At 34.3% G+C, this 25,808-nt stretch overlaps 2 protein-coding genes across 2 annotated transcripts in view; one reads left to right on the top strand and one right to left on the bottom strand.

Moving 5' to 3' along the window:
* The first annotated feature begins 4,623 nt into the window (after positions 1 to 4,623).
* Positions 4,624 to 7,853, top strand: LOC143251757 (protein Wnt-16-like). The gene is made up of 2 exons (XM_076503000.1): positions 4,624 to 4,695; positions 7,293 to 7,853. Exons 1-2 carry the CDS (start codon positions 4,624 to 4,626, stop codon positions 7,749 to 7,751), a joined length of 531 nt encoding a protein of 176 aa, XP_076359115.1. The 3' UTR covers positions 7,752 to 7,853.
* A 5,594-nt stretch (positions 7,854 to 13,447) lies between these two features.
* Positions 13,448 to 25,808, bottom strand: part of LOC143251758 (pelle-like serine/threonine-protein kinase pik-1) — a 28,397-nt gene continuing 16,036 nt past the window's right edge. Inside the window, exons 8-12 of the mRNA XM_076503001.1 lie at positions 22,572 to 22,637; positions 22,104 to 22,256; positions 21,431 to 21,479; positions 20,650 to 20,890; positions 13,448 to 15,983 (exon numbers count right to left, since the gene is read on the bottom strand). Coding sequence (XP_076359116.1) covers positions 15,911 to 15,983; positions 20,650 to 20,890; positions 21,431 to 21,479; positions 22,104 to 22,256; positions 22,572 to 22,637 — 582 coding nt within the window. The 3' untranslated portion in view covers positions 13,448 to 15,910. The remainder of the gene's footprint in view (positions 15,984 to 20,649; positions 20,891 to 21,430; positions 21,480 to 22,103; positions 22,257 to 22,571; positions 22,638 to 25,808) is intronic.

Below are 25,808 nucleotides of genomic sequence, written 5' to 3' on the forward strand. Positions count from 1 at the left end.
GTCTACAGGCTTACTTCGCTAAAAAATCGGGTGTCGATACCTATATTGGGCAAAGCACAGGTAGCCCATTGTGTAGCTTTGTGATTAACAACAACAAACCCAAAACCAAACTAATAAAATGCGTTTGCTGTATAATATTTTTGCTTTCCGTGATTAAGTCAAATGGCGATCATTTCCTGCCATGATTTAATTACCTCTCGTGGCTGAATCAGGAATTACATTATTTGTTAAAATTAATTAACTAATGTAAGATTGGACAGCTATTTATAATGAAGTGGTAATTAGCGATAATACTGTTTATATAACCGTTGTCATGGTTACATTTAATTAACTTGTGATTTTTTTTTACACATCGTCTCGGAAGTTTATTTTATTTTGATATTTGAGTGTCTCCATTTCTTCACTTTAATAAAAGTGCCGGAATATCTACCTCACTGGATATAAAGTTTCTCTACCTTCATCACTGTACATTCTAATTTTATAGTCGGTGTGCTAATACCTTTTAAAACAAAGAAAGTTCGACTGACGTAGTTAAATAAGAGCTGAATATGTTTGTTTCATTTTGTTCTTTGAATTTCGCGCAAAGCTACACGAGGGCTATCTGCGCTAGACGTCCGTAATATGACAATGTAAGACTAGAGGGAAGGCAGCTAGTCATCACCATCCACCACCAACTCTTGGGCTACTCTTTTACCAACGAATAGTGAGATTGACCGTCACATTATAACGCCCCCACGGCTGAAAGAGCAGGCATGTTTGGTGCAACCGGGATTCGAACCAGCGACCCTCGGATTACGAATTGAGCGCCTTAACACGCTTGGCCATGCCGAACCGTGAAAACATTATTCGTGAACTGTGTACAAATGCTAGTAGCCAGGAGTATAGGAAATTTGGCCATGCGGGGCCCGAACTGTATATGTGCAGGTATCAATCTGAAAGTATTTAAATGGAAAATAGCAACTACACGAACGTTGTACCGCGTGAAATGAGGCGTGTCTAAACTAACAATAACCTTAGAGCCAACGGTTTGACGTAGTTACTTCGTCATTAGTCACGCCTTATTAAGGCTTAAAACATTTGAAACGAAACAAGATAAATCAAAAGCGTCGTTTTACGATGGTGTTTTCTAAAGAAATGTTGAATAAATAAATATTAAATGTGTATAACCAAAAGCCAGAAAATGTTAGAAATGACTTGTAATTATCTTTTGTCGAGACTTTTCTTTTCCCAAGAATATTAAATCGAGCGGACACATCTTTCCTTCACTAAGTACATCGGTCAGGTGGTTAAAGCACTCGACTCGTCATCCGAGGGTCGCGCGTTCGAATTCCCGTGACACCAATAATGGTCGCCCTTTCAGCCTTGGGGCGTTATAAAATACAGTCAATCCCGCTGTTCGTTGGTAAAAGCGTAGCTCAAGAGTTGGCAGTGGGTGGTGATGACGAGTTGCTTTCCATCTAGTCTTACACTGCTAAATTAGGGAAGGCTAGCGCGGATAACACTCGTGTAGGTTTGCGCGAAATTCAAAACAAACCAAATCAAGCCACTTAAGTGCGTAATCGCATTTTGACGCAAGCGGGAAACGCAAATGAATCTCCTGTTGTCCACAACTGCTTTCACAGCCTTGTGTGACACTTCGTTGAACCGTTCAGGAGTTTAGGTCATTTCACTTCTAGTTTGGGACTGATGAAATTTTGATAGGATGGACCGCAGATTCAATGTGCAACACTTCGTATTGTTTGTTTATTTTCTAATTTCGCGCAAAGCTACATGAAGGCTATCTACGCTAGCCGTCCATAATTTAGCAATGTAAAACTGGAGGGAAGGCAGCTAGTTATCACCACCCACCGCCAACTCTTGGGCTACTCTTTTACCAACGAATGGTGGGATTGACCGTCACATTATAACGCCTTCACGGCTGAAAGGGCGAACATGTTTGGTGTGACGGGGATTCGAACTTGCGACCCTCAGATTACGAGTCGGACGCCTTAACCCAACTGGCCATGCCAGGCCTAACGCTTTGTAAGTTATAGAGAAAACCAGACCTTTAGTTCTTCAATTAACATTGAACGTGAGTTACAATGAATACTGTATTGGTGAGTGTTAATTACATTGTAAGAATGCAATCCTTTTCGTCTCGGTTTTGAATGGTAGAAGGCCACCTGGAGAAGCCAGCTGTTTTAATCATTTTAACTGCTATTGTGTTATCTGGCAGTCAGATAATAGACACTAAAATGATTTCACATGAGGAGCGCTTAACGTTGTTATTTGTATTGTCGTGGCGTCAGTAATACGTGAGTATGCTCTGTATCACGAGAAGAACTATGCACTATGCAGACTAAAACTCATCACGACATATGAAGTACATCCGGTATGTTCTAGCACGAGATAAAATCACATAAGGATGCAGAACGTTTCCACGTTTCTTTTGATTGTGAATTTCAAATCAGAGGTGTTTCAAATCAGAATTTTAGACAAATTTGTTTGTCTCCCACCCTTCACTGTACAGCAGACAAGTCTTGGAGTTGAGCGAAAGGCTTCCTGCGTATAGTACAAGACATTCTCTTTTTTAAATTCATAGAAAAACGGACTAAGAACAACCTGACAAATATCCAAGCAGCTTAATGTATAACATTATTTATTCTATGGACTGTTTAGAGTGTGTTGTGTATACCGCGAGGAATCGAACCTCGGACTTTATGATAGTAAGACCCTAAAATTATGGCTGTCCCACAGGGAGGATGGACTGCTTAGAAATACGGTACCATTACTCTGTATGGTATACCTGTATCTCATTTAGAAATATTTTTATAATTATTTTATATATATAAAATTAGATTGTTTTTGTTTTAATTCTTAAAACCGACCGACTTTTTTATTAAGGGAAAAAACAAACAGACGACATCCATTTTCATCTTCACGCTACGACTTGAGTCTGTTGATGTTTACATATCAACCGAGTTACTTTACGACCGAATGATTTGCTATTTATCTGTCATTATTGAAAATTTTGTCTGTCGCTGAAAACTTTCAACACAGGGCGGCTAGGTGTCTCTACAATAATAAACATGGTTTCTTAATGAAAATGTTAAAGAATCCTTGTTTGTTGGTTTCATTAAGCACAAAGCAACACAATGTACTCGGCGCACTGCTGGTATCGAAAATCGACTTTTAACATTATATTCCCTGTTGAACCATCGGGGGGAGGTAAATTAAGAAGCACCGAAAACATTTTAAAGACTTATTTTCATGTATCTGAAAAAGTGTTTAAATACGGTATATTTACTGTCCCGTGAATCTCAAAGTTTCCTTGTGTTTAATCCGTGGGCACACAACACTAAAAACTAACAACTTATTGCGTAGCTTTATGCTAAATAAGAAAGAAACATAGAATCTTTCAGTTTAAAAAGTAACTGGAAAATTTAAGTAAACAATTGTTATTGTGTGAACAAATTTTATGCCCCGACGTGGCCAGGTAGTTAAGGTACTCGACTCGTAATCCTAGGGTCGTCGGGACGTCATAATATGACGGTAAATCACCCTATTCGTTGGTGAAAGAGTAGCCCAAGAGTTGGCGGTTGGTGGTGATGACTACTTGCCTTCTCTCTAGTCTTACACTGCTAAATTAGGGACGGCTAGCACAGATAGCCCTCAAGTAGCTTTGCGCGAAATTCAAAACAAACAATTAAATTTACAAGTTGGGAAACCATGTTTATGATTAATTATTTTTGTTATAAGACATAAGTGTTAGGCATGATATATTTTAATACTACAGTCTTTATCTAGTCCATAATAAATTAAAGTATTCCAATCACAGAAAGGATGTGGTGAGTAAAGTGTGGTTGAAATACTAAATATTATTATACGTAATTGAGAATCGTAATTAACGAGATAAATAATGCAGTGTTAAAATATAATAGGCTTAATGCTAATGCTATGCTAATTTTACTTAATTAAAAACTTAATTAATCAAATACTTTATAATAGGCCTGATCATTGTATGACCAAAACAAATCTTGCATTAAGGGGCACTTCAATATTCCAGATTAAAGGCAATGTCTTTAATCTTGTTCTCTATAAGGGCACCTGATGAAGCTGGCAGTTATATTTGTATACCTTTATGGTATATCACTAAATTCAAAACATCCGAGACAGATGGCGAATATTCCGAAACTTGTGGACCACATACTGCAGTAAACGTCTTTACATATTCGAAGTTCAGTATTATAACTCTGGGAAATTCTGGTTGTAAACAGTGCAGGATACACATAAAGTAATAGATTCCACATCGTGTTCTTGGAGCAGAGATCAAGTCGGCTTATTTCTGTGCACCTAGTTTGTTGATCACGAGAGTATCGTGTTACGGGGTCAAGTAGACAGTGTGATGACATGACCAGTGATTTATTGTTTTATTTCCAGTGTCACAGCTAATCCATCCACTGAAACCTCCTGTTGACAACATTTTTATGTCATGACAACGTCGTGCAATTCACGAACGCTCTTTTCCTGCATGACTAAACAAAATGGAGTGGGTTTGTGTATCCAGGTTTGTGTGACTCACGTTTTATATTAAAGGCAGCTTGCTACAGAGGTCATTTGGACACAGTCGGAAGGGTGTCCTTAATGTCCGTGTATATCATCGATGTTATCGAAAGTTGGTACTTTAAAAAGATCTATCTACCAGAAGCTAAGGAGGTCAGTAAACCAGTTCAGCTAGTTCCAGAATAAGGCATTGGAAGAATAGGCCTTGCACATAATTCCTGGAGTTCATACAGTCGCAAAATAAGGCATTGGAAGGATAGGCCTTGCACATAATTCCTGGAGTTCATACAGTTACAAGATAAGGTAGTGTAAGGATAGGCTTTGCGTGGAAGTCGTGGCGTAAATTAACTACTCAGAGAAAATCATTAAAGTAGGCTCACCAAACAAAGTGATGGTGACAGAACTGACAGTAACTTTCCAGTCCGTACTCTAGTTTCTAGTATAAAACTGCCACGTTTGTTACTACATCGAGCTAAGCTCGTACAGTAACCGTAAATAAATCACATTCTATCTTTTCACAAAGTGACAATAATTGAGGAGCTACAATATGCCAGGGTTTTTTGTGTTAGTGGCAGAACAATCAGATGTTTCTGTTTGTGTGCAAGCTATAACATTCTCTGTTTGACTAAGTCATAAAGAACTGTCAACTGATGCTAAAAGATATTTCTAATTTCCTTCTGCGAGTTTATTCATTATTAACAAGAGCAACAGATATCAGTTTTAAAATGCATGGAACACCGAAACTCGTAAACCGTATAGGAAAGAAACAATAATAATAATATTTAATACAAAGTTTATGCTTGTTTCACGAAGCTGTAACAAAGCTTTTTGTTTTTTTATCAGTAATCCCCTGACCTGTTAAAGTTCTTTACGTTACTACAACTCGATGAGGGGTATATGTAAGAAAACCAAAGTCATGTTGGTTTTTCTGTCGTGAATTTATAATTTTAAAATCCCTTGTTTTATAAAAGTTGTTTACTTACTAATGAGGCTGAATTTGCATCAATTTTAATTATAATTTAGTGCAAAACCTTCACAATTTCACAATTGGCATCTTCGGTAGAAAGTCAAAGTTAGGGTAAAGAATCCAGATAGGAATATATTAAAGACTCATGGAAGAAGTATGTTGAAGAATCAACTTAATTCTAAGCTATAGGACCTCACCTTCAATGATCAGACCAGGTCCTTGAAGTGTTAATCAATAACACGACTTTGGTGAGAAACAAGAATGTAAATTTATTGTCGAATATTTACCTTGTCTGTGGTAAATCCTAAAATGTTAGGTCAATATGTTTTTATTTTTTATTTGTCGTAAATTACTTTTGTGGCTTAGAGCAGTTTGAATGTGAAACTGAGAAGCGAAGGTGTAAATCGCTTACGTATATTAATTGTGTTTTTTTTTTATTTCGCGCAAAGCTACACGAGCGCGACCTTCGCTAGCCATCCCTAATTTAGCAGCGTAAGACTAGAGGAAGGCAACCAGTTATCACCACCCACCGCCAACTCTTGAGCTACTATTCTATCAACGAATAGTGGGATCGAGAGTAAGTTTATAATGTCCCCACGGCTGAAAGGGCGAGCATGTTTAGCATGACGGGGAATCGAACTCGCGATCCTCAGATTACGAGTCGAGGGTTTTAATATATTATAGCTGTGATATTTGATATTCATGTAGTTGATGCGTGTGATATTTGCAATATTTACATTTGATACTTGTGATATTATAGTTACGGTACTTAACAGTTGATATTTTTAACATTGGACATAAGATAATTTAAGGATGATTTCTATGATATTTAACAGATTGCATTTGTGATATTGAACAGATGATATCTACAGGGTGTTCGGAAAGTCACTGTGCACTCATATATTTATTAACAGACATGTTTCAACATAGAATACAGGAGATAAATATGAATGACAACTATAAACAATGTTGACAGTGACCCCCCGTTGGCATCAATACAGGCCTGGATCCTTCTTATTTTGTTTCTAAACACTGCTAACAGTTGCTGGCTTGAAATAGACTGAATAAAATATGATTACAAAACTGCACAGTGGCTTTCCGAACACCCTGTATTACAGATGGTATTTGTGGGAATAACATATTTTGTTTTTTGTGCTGCCATCTGTGAGCGCTTAACACCATTATCAAGTCGTGATTAAATGATTGCCCGAAAAAATGAGTTATAAAATTATAAATTATCAACCTTTCAAACAATTTTCTTATTGCCTGTATGCGTGTTATTACCTGTGTATGTGCTACCACATGTATTTTATCAGTCTGTTCTTACCTGTGTATTACAAACATCTGTTGTTTGTGTGTACGTGTGTTTTGAACCTGTTAATATCTTCGTCTTATGAGTATGTTCTTATCCGTGTGTATATATGTAGTGAGATTATGTTTCTCCACGTGTCTTCCAGTATCAGAAAAGTCTCATTACAATAAAGGCTTGGTTCTATGTTATTGCAGTTTAAACCTAACCCAAACAAAGCCTATGCCAGTTAATAAACAACTGATGTAACGAAGTCAACTTTAAAAAGTTTATACGGTAGGATGAAAAAACAACAAGAAACCTTTTAATCATGATAAGGACGCTTCAAACAAGGATTGGTAGACAGCAGAAAGCTTTGTGCATGAAGAATTATTATTATGTGGTAATTCTGTGACTGTTGTGGTTATTATTATGTGGTAATTCTGTGACTGTTGTGACGTTCCTTCAGTTCATTGTTTTTTGTATGTTTTCCAGGCTGTATCGCGTCATATGATTAGAAGCTGTAGATGCCACGGTATTTCTGGTTCCTGCGAATTGAAGACTTGTTGGAGGAAGCTTCCATCTTTTGGCAGTATTGGTAACTATTTGAAGAAAAAATATGAAAAGTCGGTTCAAATATCTGTGAAGGCAAGGAGAAAACTTCGTCGTCGAGGGAAGAGAAAGGTTATCGTGAAGGAGAACGACTTAGTCTATGTAAATAAATCTCCAAACTATTGTGTAGAAGATCTGACCAACAAGATCTTTGGAACAGCTGGTCGATTTTGTAATAAAACGTCACCAAATCCAGATGGCTGCAACTTGCTGTGCTGTGGACGAGGCTACAACACCCAGCTGATGACCCATGTGGAACGGTGTCACTGCAAGTTTCATTGGTGCTGTTACGTCACGTGCCGCACTTGTAAAACCATAATGGAAATTTATACGTGTAAATAAGAAATTTACTGAAAGCAGCAATCTATTGTAATACGGGTTCAGTACCACATAGTTTGGAAAAACAATAGGTTTAACTGCCCACTGCCAGGCTTTGGGTCAGTTTCAGGGTAAAAGAACATGTAATGAAAGTGTCTAACGTAGAAGGATTGGATATATAGATAGACTTCGTTCCAGGTTTAATATATTAAAACGTATTTCAGTAAAAATAATCGAAGACGAAGGACGTTCACGCTCTCGGAATAAATTAGATAAAATGAAAAGGCTCATTTTAAATCCAAACCTTCAAAGCGTTGGTTATGTCAGAAAAGGGTTTTTAAACAATTTATGTTATATGAATGTATGTAGATTGCGGGATAGGATAAGACTGTTAAGACTGGTCAGTTTCCTGTGTAGCGTCTTTCATCCGGTTGATGAGTCTACTAGTGTTAATTTATTTAAAAGAAAACCAAAGATTTAACGTCATTAAGAGGTTTTTAAACAGTTTCGTTTCCGAGAAGCCAAAGGTGACATATATATAACTCTGTTATATTTATTAGGTACTACAATTTATTCAATCTAGAGTTTAAGAAAATCTCTTTTAATCACTTAAACAGGACAATATACAAACAAAAACGAATCATTAATTTCATTTTGTTATAAATAAATCATTATATTAACTTTGAAATTAAAAAGAAAAAACAACATAAAACAAATGATAATGGATGTCTAACCAAATAGGGTTAATTAAACGACTGGTGTTTAACACGATAAAGAGTTGGGTGACCTTTAACTGTGACTGGTATCAGTGACAGATTTATATCGAGTCACTGATCTTTAACTGGACATGAAGATCTGCAATAAGTAACTGGTCTTTAACTTAACAGATCTAAAACGAGTGATTGGTCTTTAACTGGACTGATTGATATTGAGTGATAACCTTTAACTGAATAGAACTGTAATGGTGCTTGACTTGAATGTTCTGTAATTTAAGACGTGTTTACGGTAATTGTTAAATCTTATCTAGGTTGTATTTAACGTTAAGTAACAACACAATATTTCACGTTGTGTAAGGTTTCTTAGTTTCACCAACATTTATCCGAAACAAAGCCAATCATCAAGTTTGTATCCTGTAATTGTTCTGAGTTATGAATGAGCCGCTATAAAAAGCTAGTTTGCTATGTTAGTAAATCCCAAGATTTAGGGTTAAGAAAGTGATTACATAGCTAAAGCCAAGGGTTTGTAATACACGATTCAGCTTGTGTGTAAATTGTAGCTACATGTCATTAAATTAAGAAAGTTACGTCTTATTAGGGAAATACCCGTAAAAGTATGACATATGGTGTGGAACATATTATTCATCAACATGGGATAACTTAAGATAATCTTTAAAGATTTTTCTCACAAAATATTATTTTTTGGACATTATTCAATACCTTATTTATATCTATTGGGTTGAGGAATAATTCGTGAGCGTTTTTTCAAGTTAAAAAAATATATTCATAAATGAAACGCTCTCGCAAAATATTTCATGTCATTTGGTAGATAATTTTTTGCTCTAATAGATGGTGTGTTTGATTTTCATGTCTTTAATTTTTGCTTTCATTTTCAGCTCATTAAATGGAATGTCAAGTGGACAAAATCGAGCATTTTCGGCACCATCTGCTTTTCGCATTTAATTTCTTGCAATTTCGTTTAAAATAATGCATACTATATACCTAGGTATTACATGAAATAAAGTATCATAATAAATGTTTTGGGTGTAATGTGTTCATGCATTGAAGTATTGTATAGTCTTGCATGTAATGCTTGAATGAAATTATTTAAAAACGCTCACGAATTATTCCTCAACCTAATATTATAAAACTTCGTATTGTTTAAGAATTAGGAAGAACTGTAAACTTATTATATCGAAACCAGATGTTGCACGTCAGTTGAATGTATGATAGTTTGTTAGAGGCGTCGGAAACTTTTAGAAAGACGAGAAATTTGTGGGACAACTCCCCAAGAAGAAATTGGAGTTACGTAAATGAACTTTGGGATAAGTATGGAGTAAAATTATATAATTAAATAAATATTTCAAAAAATTAAATAACGTCTGGCAACAACAACAAATTTTAGAGTATGAAACCGGTTGAAACTCCTGTGGTCCTTCTCAAAACAGTGAAACCGGTTGAAACTCCTGTGGTCCTTCTCAAAACAGTGAAATCATTGAGGGCGGAGCGTGAAAAAAAACTGAACTGTTGTAAAATGAAGTCGGTTGTCTGAATTTTATTTTAAACGTGGGTGATACAAGGTTACTGTGACGTGCCAGTCTTGGCCGTGTTAGAACAGTCGTTTTGTGAATACATTTATGTCGTACGTGGTACAGATTTATTCTGAATACTATAAATAGGCCTGGTAGGTTTAAGTGTTTCGTGTTTTTGTATTTAATGTTTAATTTAATTACTTGACAGTAAATTACGTAGGCCTATACGTTATTATATTAACTTATTCTTTATTACGAATAGGCTTAAGTCTTCCAGACCAGGTCTTGTGTTGAATATAATAAATAGTATGATGACCACCGACTTTCTTGAGTTTGTTATTCTATTATAAAAACGGATTCAATACCAGTAGGGTACAGCACTAGTAGGATACAATACCAGTAAAACTGGTGCCCAACTGATTAGTTCTTGCTTTGTCTTGTTTGTTTGTTTTTTGGAATTTCGCACAAAGCTACTCGAGGGCTATCTGTGCTAGCCGTCCCTAATTTAGCAGTGTAAGACTAGAGGGAAGGCAGCTAGTCATCACCACCCACCGCCAACTCTTGGGCTACTCTTTTACCAACGAAAAGTGGGATTGATCGTCACATTATAACGCCCCCACGGCTGGGAGGGCGAGCATGTTTTGGCGCCACTCGGGCGCGAACCCGCGACCCTCAGATTACGAAGTGCACGCCTTAACGCACTAGGCCATGCCAGGCCGTCTTGTTTGTAAATAAGCACAAAGCTAGACAACTGGCTATCTTTGTTCTGCCCACCATAGGTATTGAAACTCAGTTTCTAGCGCTGCAAGCCTTCAAGTATTCCGCAGTACCACTGGGAAGCAAGTTCTCGTTATGTAGATTTTTTAAGACCACATTAATAATTATCATGGTTAACACTGTTACCAACTTATTAAAAGCACAGTTGAGGTAATTGTGCAATCAATGATCGATAGATGTCGCTAGATATAAAGGTCATAAAGATATTTGTTTTGAATTTTGTATAAAACTACATGAGGGTTTTCTGCGCCAGCCATTCCTAATTTTGAAATGATAAGACTTCAGGGACGGGAAAACTAGTCAACACCACCAACCCTGACCTACTCTTTTTACCAGGGAATAGTGACTAATTGGGCTTACAGCCCATGATAACTGCCAGTCAAGTGTCTTAATCACCAGAACATCACTTGTAGAACTCCAGTACATTAAACGGGTCAAACTGATAAGTTACTGTCATAAAGTCAACATGTAGTGTGTAAGTTATTGTTTTTCTCACAGCATTCATGTAAAATAAAATGGACAAAATCACAAATTTGTAAAAAAAAAGCCAACAGTAATCAACGAGGTTAATTTCAGTATTGTGGATGTTTCGGTAGTAGGTAAACCACTAACAGTGTAATGTATCACGAGTTTATAATAACGGTTTACAAGTTTGGTGGTGATTGTGAACCATCCTCCTGTACTTTTACAACAGTCTTATGAATGGATGACCCCTTATACAATCACGTTCTTATGGACCATACAAGTTTAACCCAAACGTAATAAACTATTCATCACCATGTTGTTGTAGGTCAAACATGTTTAACTTAGACATAACTAGCTCTAATTAATAATAGGGTTTCTAACATATAGCTAACACTGAAAATTTGCTGAATATTCCCAATTAATCCATAATTTAGAAGTGATAAACTAGCAGGAAGATAGCTAGTGTCAATGCTATCCACCATCAACTCTTGATAGAAGTGAAAACTCTTAGAAAGAGAGCTAATGTCAACACTACCCACCATCAATGCTTGATAAAAGTTTGTTTGTTTTGAATTTCGCGCAAAGCTACTCGAGGGCTATCTACGCTAGCCGTCCCTAATTTAGCAGTGTAAGACTACAGGGAAGGCAGCTAGTCATCACCACCCACCGCTAACTCTTGGGCTACTCTTTTACCAACGAATAGTGGGATTGACCGTTACATTATAATGTCCCCATGGCTGAAAGGGCGAGCATGTTTGGTGCGACCGGGATTCGAACCCACGACACTCAGATTACGAGTCCAACCCCTTAACACACTTGGCCTTGCCGGACCTCTTGATAAAAGTGATAAAACCCCTAGGAAGAAAGCTAGTGTCAACACAACCCACCATCAATGCTTGATAAAAGTGATAAAACTCATGAGAAAAAGAGCTAGCGTCAACACAACCCACCATCAATGCTTGATAAAAGTGATAAAACTCATGAGAAGAAAGCTAGTGTCAACACAACCCACCATCAATGCTTGATAAAAGTGATAAAACTCATGAGAAGAAAGCTAGTGTCAACACAACCCACCATCAATGCTTGATAATAGTGATAAAACTCATGAGAAGAAAGCTAGTGTCAACACAACCCACCATCAATGCTTGATAATAGTGATAAAACTCATGAGAAAAAGAGCTAGCGTCAACACAACCCACCATCAATGCTTGATAAAAGTGATAAAACTCATGAGAAGAAAGCTAGTGTCAACACAACCCACCATCAATGCTTGATAATAGTGATAAAACTCATGAGAAAAAGAGCTAGCGTCAACACAACCCACCATCAATGCTTGATAAAAGTGATAAAACTCCTGGGAAGAGAGCTAGTGTCCACACAACCCACCATCAATGCTTGATAAAAGTGATAAAGCTCATGAGAAGAGAGCTAGCATCAACACAACCCACCATCAATGCTTGATAAAAGTGATAAAGCTCATGAGAAGAGAGCTAGTGTCAACACCACCCACCATCAATGCTTGATAAAAGTGATAAAACTCCTGGGAGGAGAGCTAGTGTCAACACAACCCATCATCAGCTCTATATATACTCTGAAAAGTGGGACTGATAAAAGGATGGGATTCTAATGGATGAATGTCCTTCAATTATGTTTACTGCCCAAAGATAAGGAGACCAGCACTAAAAACAACAAGGTCCTTAAAAACTTGAAGTGTAAGAGCTTTAAAAAGTGTACTGGTATCAGTAATGAAAGTGAACTACAATGGATATGCAATCTATTCTGACCAGCATCACTCACATTTATTGTTTCTTCAGTTTGGTGAGTATACTACTGCTAGCCAAGCAACCAAATTATATTGGTAGGAATCTAGTCACTAATACAGAAAATAATTTCAAGACAAGATGTAAAGAAGTAGCACAAGCTAGTGTCTAGTGATAGAAAAACTTGCTGGTATCCAGTCAGAGAATGAGCCAATCATTGATACACAACAATGGTTCAAAACTACCTACATTGTATGGAACTGTGCTTTATTGAAACTGAACGCAGGTTTGAGTTGTCCTTTGCTTACAGAGAAAGTCTGTATTAAACTGTGTTTTATTGAAACTAAAGCATCATGCTATAATACCATTCTTCAGTTAAACCATGAAGTGTTTGTGTGTTATAATATCATTCATTAATTAAATCCTCAAGTGTTTGTGTGTTATAACATCATTCACTAAAAACTACAGTACCAAGTTATAAACTTCACTATATTTACATAAATATATATATATATATTATAGAAAAAAACAACAAGTACAACATTAGGTTATTAAAACTTTGTATTTTACCTTAAAATTGTAGAGAAAATTGGTTCATCACACCAACTGGCAAAGATAAAATATACTGAAATCACCTCTTAACAATAAGTTAAGTGTTAGAGCTTTCACAGAATACAACTTCTGTTTTCATCAGTTTACATGTTGCAGAGAGAGATCTTCATTCAAGAGTAAGATCTTCCATTTACATGAAGATTTAGGTCAAAAGTTCATTTCATTTTGGCAAGTAATTTACCTACATATTTTTCATAATCAGTACCAACATAGTCAACATACACTGGACGAATGTCATGTTTACCCCACTCTTAAGTTGCTAGGTTTAAAGATGTTATCTTTGTATGAAATACAGACATTGCAAATGTTGTCACTATGGGGTTCCTGTTGAAGTTACAAAACTGTTTCAACAGTATTGGTAAATTTGTAGGTTGTTCAAAGAACTTCATCAAATTGTGGTCAAAAAAAGAGGAAAGTCAATGATAGCTACATCAACAACAGACATGAAACATGTAAAGGACAAAGCCCAATCTAGAGCAGCAAAAAAGGTGAGACAATGCGTGACTAAGAACCTAAGATACTGTCTTCAGATGATGACAGTACCTCTCAAGTGGATAGTGATGATAACAGTGATGAAGAGACAGAACAAACAACAAGATTATAGTTAAGAAATGTTGATTATAACAATGTTAAGACTTCCACCTATCTGTTGGTTGATATGAAATGCAAAAAATACATAAACCAGTTTATTATCTGGATGAGGTGCTGTCAGAAGTTGATAAACATGTTAACTGTGAGGTAGAATCTTTAAGAAAACATCAAAAGGTAGCATATATGTTTTTTAAAACTTAAGAGTTCAAGATAAGTCAATGGTTAGAAAAGACCAACTCAAACTAGTCATGCCAAACTCAGCAGCCAAAGGTACAACTGCCCTTATACAAAATGAGCTGAGCTTTCAAGTCAGTTTTGGAAACCTTGATGTTTAAAATATGAATACTGAGGCTTACAAACTTCTCCACAAATAGAAACGTTTAAAATATGAATACTGAGGCTTACAAACTTCTCCACATTATTCATATAGTCTTACAATTTTTTTTTTTCAGATAAAGAATTTGTATGTTTTACTGGGCTGAACTTAACTGTTACCTTTTAGGTTGCATATTCACAATCTATTTATTACATTCCTGACACACTGTATAAGCACTAAAAAGTTTAATAAAATATTTCTAAGTTCAAAATAAATGCTGCAGAATAATGAATAACTTAATTCAACAGTGAAACACTAGAGGGAAGAAAGCTAGTCACCACCACCCATCCCCAATTCTTGGACTACTCTACAAGTCAAGAGTGGAATTGACCATCGCATTATAATGACAGAAACAACGATCATGTTTGGTGGAACGGAAATTCGAATCCACAACTCTCAGATTGTGGGTCAAGTGCCCTAACCACCTGACATATGGAAAGGAAAACAAACTTCTGCTGTTTCAGATTCAGAGAAGAAATGTAAACCTTGTGTTACTAGTTAATATATTCTTGGTATAAATATTTACAAAGTAGTGGTTCACTAATAATAAACAGTCGGGCCCACAAGTAAGGACACTGATGAGTGATTCTTTCACAAGCTACAAGGGATGGAACAATTTTATCAGTAACATAAGTTTACAGTAAAAGTTGAGGTATAAATGTGCAAGTTTAGAAAGAACTGACTGTCACATTACTGACCTTCAGCATGCTTCACGACAAGATTCAATACATAATAATCCTGTCAGGTACACATCTACGATACTAGAAGAATTTTCCAGTCATTCCAGTGTTGAGATAAAGCAAATTTTAGCCAAAACACAAAATATGTAGTGCTTTAAAAACACCAAGTGTTAATAAGAGCACAGCACAAGCCAGGATCATCAGTGTTATTTAAAGGTACTCTATACCAAATAAAGTGTTTTCAAAATCATAAATATATTTCTTCTTTTATAAAAATAATTGTAAACTGTAAATATTATACCAGTTATAATAGAAACTCGGTGAGCATCCAAGAAATGAACTTGATAAATTTACTTTTTGAATAGATTTAATCAATAATATATATATAATTAATCATCCATGATGGATGATTCAACAAAAGTAACTTTAACTTCAATATTTCTTATCTTCCTTGTTGTCAAAAAGGCAAGTCAGGCACGTTACACGATAGATCAGGGGTGTACACTACAATCTCTGACTCTGAGTTACCATGGTTGTTATCACTATCACTTATGCTTCTTCCTAATTCAGTTATCATTGGCAAAAAGAATGATGTAGAACTGTCTGTGCCAGTCTGCTCACAAGGAGTCGACTCGTTATAAAAATTGGGACCCGTTGGTGTCGAACCCAGGTATTCACCACAATCGCTGGATGCTGAGAAGTCCGAGAATGGGATCAGTAGGACTTCTGAAGGTGTCATCTGACATGCTGAAAAAAGTGACAAATGAAGTTGGTTGCCACCTTCTACAAATTACCACAAGTCGTTTATATATACAATGATTTTTGATCCTGTGGTTATTATTTGAAGAAGTAATACTACCCCAGATGTCTCAACAACACAATGTTTTAATAATGTTGAAATAAACTTTAAACATAAAGTAAGTTCTTTGATTCATCAGTCATTGAAGGACTGATGATAAACTAACAAAAAAATCCCAACTTATAAAACCAAGAACAAAAACTTAATGAAAACCAGGAAACTGGTTAAAGATTAAAACTAACTTAAATAAGTTAGTTTTATAAACATTCCTTAATCATTTGTCTAAGTGGTGTATTTAGCTTCCATGGATCACCTGCATTAGTGACACCTATAGTTTATCAATTGAAACAATTTGTCGTTCAATGTAACTTTAATTTAAAACAGATGTAATTAATTAGACATCACTCACTGTTCTACAGTCTTGGTTGAAAGTTTAATAACACAGTACTGTTACTTTACTTTTTATAAAATGTTCCATACTGTGCTAATCTATTCAAGTACTGGTGTTTGGGACTAAATTTTTAAAGTAACATTTTTAACAGAAAATCCAGTCTTGAACATTCTTTCATTAACAAGTTATAAATGTAAATAGTGAACAAGGACGAACCAGCCAGCAGAAATCTGCAGCTACTTTTTGTTTGTGTGTGTGTCATTTAGTTGGTAATTTATGTATATATGTGCGTGTATGTGTTATTTAGTTAGTATTTTCACATTATCCAATTATTTATCATTATATATCTCTTCTTAGACATAGTTCCCATTGTAAATAAGAGGGAATTACTCTTCTGACATAATGCAGTGGATGACAAGATTTCGTATCCCTGCTCAGCACATTAACAACAGGACAAACAGACACAAGCCTAGCCTAGCTTCAACACACTGGTATATACTCACATGAATGTTCTACCTTTCTTTCATCTTACCTCTGGTTCATTGTAGTTTAATACAATTTCTACTAACAAATTCTAACTGAAAAAGTAGCCCTTATTGATGCCTCACAAGTGTCACTAGTCAGACTGTTAACACAACAACTCATTATATATTCACTTCACTAAACCTTTCAACTCCTACTGTTAACACAACTCATTATACATTCACTTGACTAAACCTTTCAACTCCTACTGTTAACACAACAACTCATTATATATTCACTTCACTAAACCTAAAAACTCCTACTTTTAACACAACTCATTATACATTCACTTGACTAAACCTTTCAACTCCTACTGTTAACACAACAGCTCATTATGTATTCACTTCACTAAACCTAAGAACCCCTACTGTTAACACAACAATTCATTATATATATTCACTTCACTAAACCTTCTAACCCCTACTGTTAACATAACAACTCATTATCTATATTCACTTCACTAAACCTAAGAACCCCTACTGTTAACACAACAACTCGTTACATATATTCACTTCACTAAACCTAACAACCCCTACTGTTAACATAACAACTCATTATCTATATTCACTTCACTAAACCTAAGAACCCCTACTGTTAACACAACAATTCATTATATATATTCACTTCACTAAACTTTCTAACCCCTTACTGTTAACATAACAAACTCATTATCTATATTCACTTCACTAAACCTAAGAACCCCCGTTAACACAACAATTCATTATATATATTCACTTCACTAAACCTTTCTAACCCCTACTGTTAACATAACAACTCATTATCTATATTCACTTCACTAAACCTTCCAACCCCTACTGTTAACACAACAACTCATTATCTATATTCACTTCACTAAACCTAAGAACCCCTACTGTTAACACAACAATTCATTATATATATTCACTTCACTAAACCTTCTAACCCCTACTGTTAACATAACAACTCATTATCTATATTCACTTCACTAAACCTTCCAACCCCTACTGTTAACACAACAACTCGTTACATATATTCACTTCACTAAACCTTCCAACCCCTACTGTTAACACAACAACTCGTTACATATATTCACTTCACTAAACCTAACAACCCCTACTGTTAACACAACAACTCATCATATATAATCACTTCATTAAACCTTCCAACTTCAAGTCAGTAAAGAGAGTGAATGTATCTTGTTGGAAAGTTTTGAAATGTTAAAAAAAAGTTTCATTATTTCAATCAGTACAAAATAAAACATTTACAGTCTTTGACAAAGAATATTATATTTTTATTTTAATTCTCTGTTTTCACTAATTAATGAATAAACTCACTTGAAAAGGTATAACAGAATTATGTTTAGTCATAGCTGTTTCAAGGTTGATTTTAACATCTAACTCATATTAAATATAAGTTAATCAAGTTTGACACTTAATTTGCTTTACACGTGCACTAGCACATAAACAATTAGAAGTTGTAGAAACAATGCCATCTTTAAACTCATCACTTCTGTACATGTTACTGAGTTATATTAATTAAACCACTTTAATATGAATGTATTTTAATGAAATCACTGTTACCAAGTAAGTTATAACTTTACCCAAGTTTTCTTCTTTTATTTTAAAAGGAGAGATTTAAAACTGGAGATGTTGTTGTCATGGTTACAATTCTCATCTTTTAATGCACTCTTAAACAAGAAACTGTGAGTAGCTATAGTAAACTGTTATTTCAAATGGTCAAACTCCATAAAACACATATATTTCACTACTATCTGGACATGTTTAATGAATTTCTTCCCACATGAAACAGTAGTAAATTTTTCTTAGTTCAAGAACAATCAAACCCCCTTACATAGTCAAAGCTGTGTTGCTATGCGACAGTTTGAAGTTGAATGGCATGCTTATAACCAATGGAAAGAGAGTATCTCCCTGAATGTGGGTAACTAGGATAACAGACATTAGCAGCATATGTGTTTCTAAATATCACATTGAAAGAAATTTAGTCCATTGCTGAAATAGCTTGGCTATGCTTTCTTACCTTATGTTTTATAAGACAGTTGGAATGTATTTAGGTTTTACTTTGATATTTTAATTACTTGGGTATTATCTGTGTTTTAAAATGCATATTTCAAAGGTATAATGATTTTTATAAGTTTAACTTCTTCTCACTGCGATTGTGAAAGCATAAAGGCATCAGGCACAGGAGAGTGCCATCTCATATACCAACTCTACGTCTGTGCCCAGAGTCGGCAGACAAATACGTTTATAAAGGCCCATGTGCATAAGTTGGTGTATTGAAAAAAATAAAATAAAATAGGAAGAATTTGAGAAAGAAGGATTAAAAATAAACTGTAAGTGAAATGATAAAGACGTGAAATTATCCATAAGAAACAAAGGAAACAATTCTAGCATTTCTCTAAGAAGAGGTGAAAAATATGTATATATTTCCCTGTGTTAATTTTAAACATTTCAAACTGTGTGTTCATGACAATATATAGAATTAGTGATATACTAGAGAAAATAAAAAAAATAAAATATAAACATTTACCATAAAAGACTTTAGGTGTTCATTTATGAGTTTTTAGACATTATGCAAATGAAATGTGAAAACCAAAAGGTGAAAGATAGTGTTTTTAAACATCATATAAAAATCAACTTTCAGGTGAACATTTCAAAGTCCAAGTGCAAATAACTACATGAAATAATGGATCTTTAATAGAAATAGTAGAACAAATAAAAAATCAAATATTTTGTTTTTCTTATATTACATACTTCTAGGAATGTTCTTGTCAAATTTCAAACAATTTCATCCATTAGTTTTATTTCTGTAAAAAAAACTTTCACAAGAGTTATGTCACCTACTTACAATGTAAGTTAGATCACTGTCATGGAGTTAAGAGGTTACATCAACCACCAAGCTCAGATTCAGTCTACATCAAGTGGCTACTTCAAACACCAAGCTTAGATTCAGTCAACATCAAGTGGCTACTTCAACCACCAAGCTTAGATTCAGTCAACTTCAAGTGGCTACTTCAACCACCAAGCTTAGATTCAGTCAACTTCAAGTGGCTAATTCAACCATCAAGCTTAGATTAAGCCTACCAGAAGTTACAAAACTTAACACTTTTTTTTAAGATGCTAAAATATAAATGTCAAGCTTGAAATATGATTTAATTCACTACTTGTTAACTGTTCCAGGTTTGAAAACCTAGATCCATCATTATTAACCCCAGACAACATCAAATTGAAAAATCAAGACCAGACTTCTTGTACTGTTCATCTGTAGATTATACATGCATGAATTTATAAGCTGTCTATTACTCACTACATATAAAGGATTTGAAGCATATACAGCACTGATGTTATTTTTTTACTCTTGTCAACTTCTCAGCCAACAAGCTGTTTAAAATACTAAAATATTAAGCACAATCTATCATGAATTTCATTACTTGCTAAAGAGTTATAACAATTTCAAATAATTTTTACACTGTGGTGTGTAAAAGACAACCATAATCTTTTTTATGAGGCAAACTTTATTTGAAAGAGAACAAACAAACTGTATTTTGTTCTCTTTAATACACTTTTGAAACTCTTTCAAGTAACTACAGTTTTCTGGCAATAATTCTGTGTGTTGTTCATATTACAGACCACAAATGTTTTTCGTTACTAATATTACTTATTTACCTAGTAAGGATAAGTTCTGTTGTTAAATAATTAACTTACATATTGGCTGAAGCACTACAGTCAATGTCAGTTGAAGGAACACCACTGCTACTGTCTTCACCAACCACAGGACACTTAGTCTCTGATGAAGAGCTTCTACACTCCAAAGAGGTTTCTAATTTTAAACTTGAAGTGCTAGGGGGCCGTAAACTCAGTCTGTTACGAATATCATAAAGTATCTGACGTTGCATTGGAGACAGCTGTTCTGACAGCAAGGATTCTATGTCAATGGTAGAGAGTTCTACAAAAGGTTATAAAATGATCATAGTCAAAACAAACACTCAAATAAAACTAAAAAAAAGTAACTTTTAGAATAATTAAGATATCAATTACTGGCTCTATAGTAAGTTTCTATACTGACAGTAGTTTTAAAAGCTGAATGATTACTTGGTAAAGGACACTATTGTTATATACAATGATATAATCTAAAACTGCATAAACAAATCTTCAAATGGACAAACTGAATTTAAGTTGCTTGTAAGTTTCCTTTCACTGAAGTAAATTACACAGAGTATTTCATTCTTACACTAGTAATAATTAATTTTATCAATATAAAAACAAATAAAAACGTATAATATTGATATCAGAATATAAAACTAAAGGAAATACGCAATAAATCAATAGGGTTTAACATTAAAATAGCATCTTAACCAATACAAAAGAACTCCTATTAACTGACAAGCATGTATACTTTACAAAGATTGCTAAGATCTTGTCATTATTACTAAGATATTCAAAATAATTTTCAGGATGCATCGTTTAAATGTTCGAAGTTACTTACGGCCTAGTTTAGCAACCTGCTCTCGAATTTGCTTAAACCAACACTGCACCTGGAAAACAGAGGACAATCAGGTCACTCACCATTTGTGCAACAAAAATAAAGTTTATACTTAGAGCAGGATAAAACAAAGTCAACGTAACTGCTAAGTTGTTACTACATATGAACTAAAGAATTTCTTTTTTTGTGGTTATTCACACAAGTGAAAAAATAAATCCTTGTTAGAATAAATATTTGGTAACACATCCAAGTTCCATCTTCCATCATTTCAAAGAAGTAATTTCACATAATCTTCCAGCTATGGAATACTACAGTTTTAACCACTCTGCAAGTGGTAGCTATGAAAAAAAATATTAATTACAAATATCTGATAAGAAACAAAAACTTTCAGAAAGCAATATTTAGCATAAGTGTTTAGTTTGTGAATTTCCCTACATTAAAAAGAAAAAAATTTATCCTTTTCATCCTCATCACCCTGTAAATGAGTTAAAAAAACAAAATAATAAGGGAAAATCTTCCCATTTTATGGAAAACTATTTACATGAAAGTCATTTAAAATGAAATACTATATTAATAGAAAAAAACTACATCAGTGTTTGATTCCAGTAATAACGAATAACATTTTATAGCCCTGCACTTCTACCTTCTTAAAAAATCAAAACTACACATCACTCACCTTGGCCATTTCTGGACGACATTTTTTCAGCTTGTGGGCACACCTCTGTCCTTGATTTAGCAAAAGCAAGTACCAATAATTGTGGTCCTCACCAGCTTTCTCATCCTTCAAGGTACCAAACATTTCACTGCTATGGTTAGCCACATACTGTACCTTGAGAGCCAAACCAAAAAACACTCGGACTGTGAAATTCTACCATACTCAACTAAACCTGGTAATTAGTGGAATTTGCTGATCAACTAATCAGTGAGCCTATTAATTGATTACAATTCATTAATAAATTAGTGTGGTGTTCCTCAAAATAATTGAAAATAATGAAAGCCTGTATCAATAAATTCTGGCACTTCTAGAATGGATGTTATCATAAACAAAACATATCAACATCAACTATACACAACTCTTGGACTGAAATGTCTAAAATTTACTTCCCAATTTGTGATACTGTAGAAAGATACCAGTGTAACTTACCAGATACTTAAAGTCTGGTCTCTTATCATCAAAAGCTCGCAGACCAGTAGCCAACTCAAGAAGAACCTTAGTAAATAAATAATTCATTATTAATTTTCAAATTTTATTTATCATAGTTTCTTAGTAATCAATACCTGATATTCTGAATACATTCTACACTGTCCCAACACAAAGTTAGATACCTACAAGTACAGGGTTTCTTAGTAATCAATACCTGATATTCTGAATACATTCTACACTGTCCCAACACAAAGTCAGACACCTACAAGTACAGGATTTCTTAGTTATCAATACGTGATATTCCAGAAGACATTCTTCACTGTCCCAACACAAAGTTAGATACCTACAAGTACAGGGTTTCTTAGTAATCAATACATGATATTCCAGAAGACATTCTACACTGTTCCAACACAAAGCTTGATATATAGTATGGCTCATGGGTAGTTTTACACCTTTTTATGTTGATAAATCAACCTTCAGAATTCTGATATAATCTTCAAACAAAAAAAATTAAATCACAATCACTCCAATAGAAAAGATAGTGATTGTTTATTTATAACAAAAGGAGACACAGATAACAGCATTGTTTATTTATAACAAAAGGAGACACAGATAACAGCATTGTTTATTTATAACAAAAGGAGACACAGATAACAACAGCATTGTTTATTTATAATAAAAGGAGACACAGATAAGACTGTATGTTGTATAGTGTTGGTGAAAGTTGTCTGATGTGTAGAGTTTATTTAATCAGTAATTCCAGATCAGTGTCAGCTTTGCAAAGAATATTTAAATTCTGTAGGTGATGTTCTGTCCTGTTTCTTCACTGTGTTGACATATAGAGAAATCACTGGGGCTGCTCAACTTTTTGCATCTTCATGGAAATTTCCATATGTTCATTGGCTCTAACTAGTAGATGGTTTTGTCAGTATAGAAGGTCTCACAGTCTTCACACTTGTATATACGTATATACAAGCCACGAACAAACAGAAATTAGGGGTAGGTTTTTAGTACAGAAACGATCTTTATGTGTGATGTGGGTTTGAAAACTAACCTGAAATCAACTTGTAGGTGGTAATGATGAACTACACATTTAATTTGACATTGTAAAGTTAATCTGTATTTATTAATGTATAGAAGACAACAGTGTATAATAAGTTTGAGCACAGTTGGTAGTCTGGGTAGATTAGGAGGTTTTTTAGTTAAAAAGTACTAGCAATTTCTTTGTAATAGTGGTCGTGGGTAACCGTTACCTTTTAAAGTATCCTGTATGAATATTTCAGAGTATAAATTAAAGTAAGTAGAACACAAGTTATAAGCTCTGTTTAATAAACATATTCTCATATTTATTTTGTATATTAATTGGATAAAACTGTCAAATTGTTTAAGGGGTCCAGTAAACGTTTTTCTGTACACTAAGGTGCCACATTTCCTAGTTTTACAGTTCATGACTAACATGCCACATTTCATAACATAACAGTTTGTGATTAATGTGCCACATCCCCTAGTGTTACAGTTCATGACTAACGTGTCATATCCCCTAGTGTTACAGTTCATGATTATTGTGCCATATCCTCTAGTTTACAGTTCATAAGTATGTCTAAGATAGGTAAATTATTATCTTAAACCTTGCAAGCAAACTTAATGGCAAGGTGTTGTGAGTTCAGGTATACTAAATTCTTAGATGTTTATTTGATATACTGAAAATAGAATTGTAGAATTCCAAAACATTTACCTGTGTCCCCTTGTGTTGTGAATAAAGTGTTATGTGTGTCCCCTTTTGCTATAAAGTGTTGTTTGTCTGTCCCCTTGTGTTACAAAAGTTGTTTATGTGTGTCCCCTTTTGCTATAGTGTTGTTTGTCTGTCCCCTTGTGTTATAAAATAGTTGTTTATGTGTGTCCCCTTGTGCTATAAAGTGTTGTTTATCTATCTTTTTGTGTTATAAGTGAAGTGTTGTTTATGTGTGTCCCCTTGTGTTATAAACGAACTTGTTGTTTATGTGTCCGTGTGCTGTAAATATTGTTTATCTGTGTCCCCTCTGCGTTACAAATAAAGTGTTGTTTATCTGTGTCCCTTTGTGTTATAAATAAAGTGTTATCTGTGTTCCCATGTGGTATAAATAAACAATGTTGTTTATCTTAAGTATAGCTATCCTTTTTATCATGAAATTTCATTTTCCATCAATCTTCAATTGTTAATATCACAATAATTGTGTAGGGCATAACAACAAACTGCAGGTTAATTTTGCTATAAAAATTGTTTCAGGTCCGGTGCTACTAATGTGGTTTGGTCACGCTGTTTGTTGGCTAATTGTACACACTTGTCGAAAAGGCAATTTCTACAGTAGCAAGATTCAGAGAAATGCAGTGGGCTCACTCCAAGTTCACATAAAAACTTACTACAAACACAGCATTGAATGTAAACATCAATGTATTTAACCCTGTCATGATGAATCAAAGGTCAAATTATTGCATTTGTTGATTTACATACAAAACTTTATTGAACTAATTTACGAGTATATGTCAACAAGTTTGGTACAAAACTGTAGATTATAATTCTAATTTTCATATTATACATTACTTTATTTCTTAATTTAAAAGTAAATATTTAAATAACACACTTAAACATTGAGTTTTATGTGTCACATGGTATGTCAAATGCAGAACTGGTTCAAATTAGACAACTGTGATGTTAAAATACAAAGCCTATCGTTTTATACGAATTAGGAACTCAAATGACCAATACTAATGAGCTAAAATATATATAATCTCACATCCAATGATTTTTGGAAATTCTCCCTTACATGCACTTAATTCTATATATAACATCTGAATAATCAAATGAAAGCTCAAAATGCCCCACAAGCAGTTTTCTCAGCCATTTTAATATAGAACAGTGGCATCTCTTTCTTTTGAGACAAACCTTTGTTCTTGTAAGTTGAATCTTTAGCCTGTTTGAGATTTCATATTTCTCAGACCCAAATACAGCTTAAATACTAAACTTAATAAATCATAATTGAATTTTATGGCATTGATATAGTTATTTATTAATTTTTGGTTATTCAAATGTAGATATAAAACGTAAAAAAAATTATTCTGTTTCACATCCTCCATATGCAAAATTTCTTAAGGCTTACCAAGTTAAAACAAACAGCAATTGAGTTGAATAGTCACAGTCTGGAGTGCACAGACAAAATAAAAACTTGTTTGTAACAAAGAATACGAAATTGTGGTTCC

Source organism: Tachypleus tridentatus, chromosome 6, assembly GCF_004210375.1.
Source record: "Tachypleus tridentatus isolate NWPU-2018 chromosome 6, ASM421037v1, whole genome shotgun sequence".
NCBI lineage: Eukaryota > Metazoa > Arthropoda > Merostomata > Xiphosura > Limulidae > Tachypleus > Tachypleus tridentatus.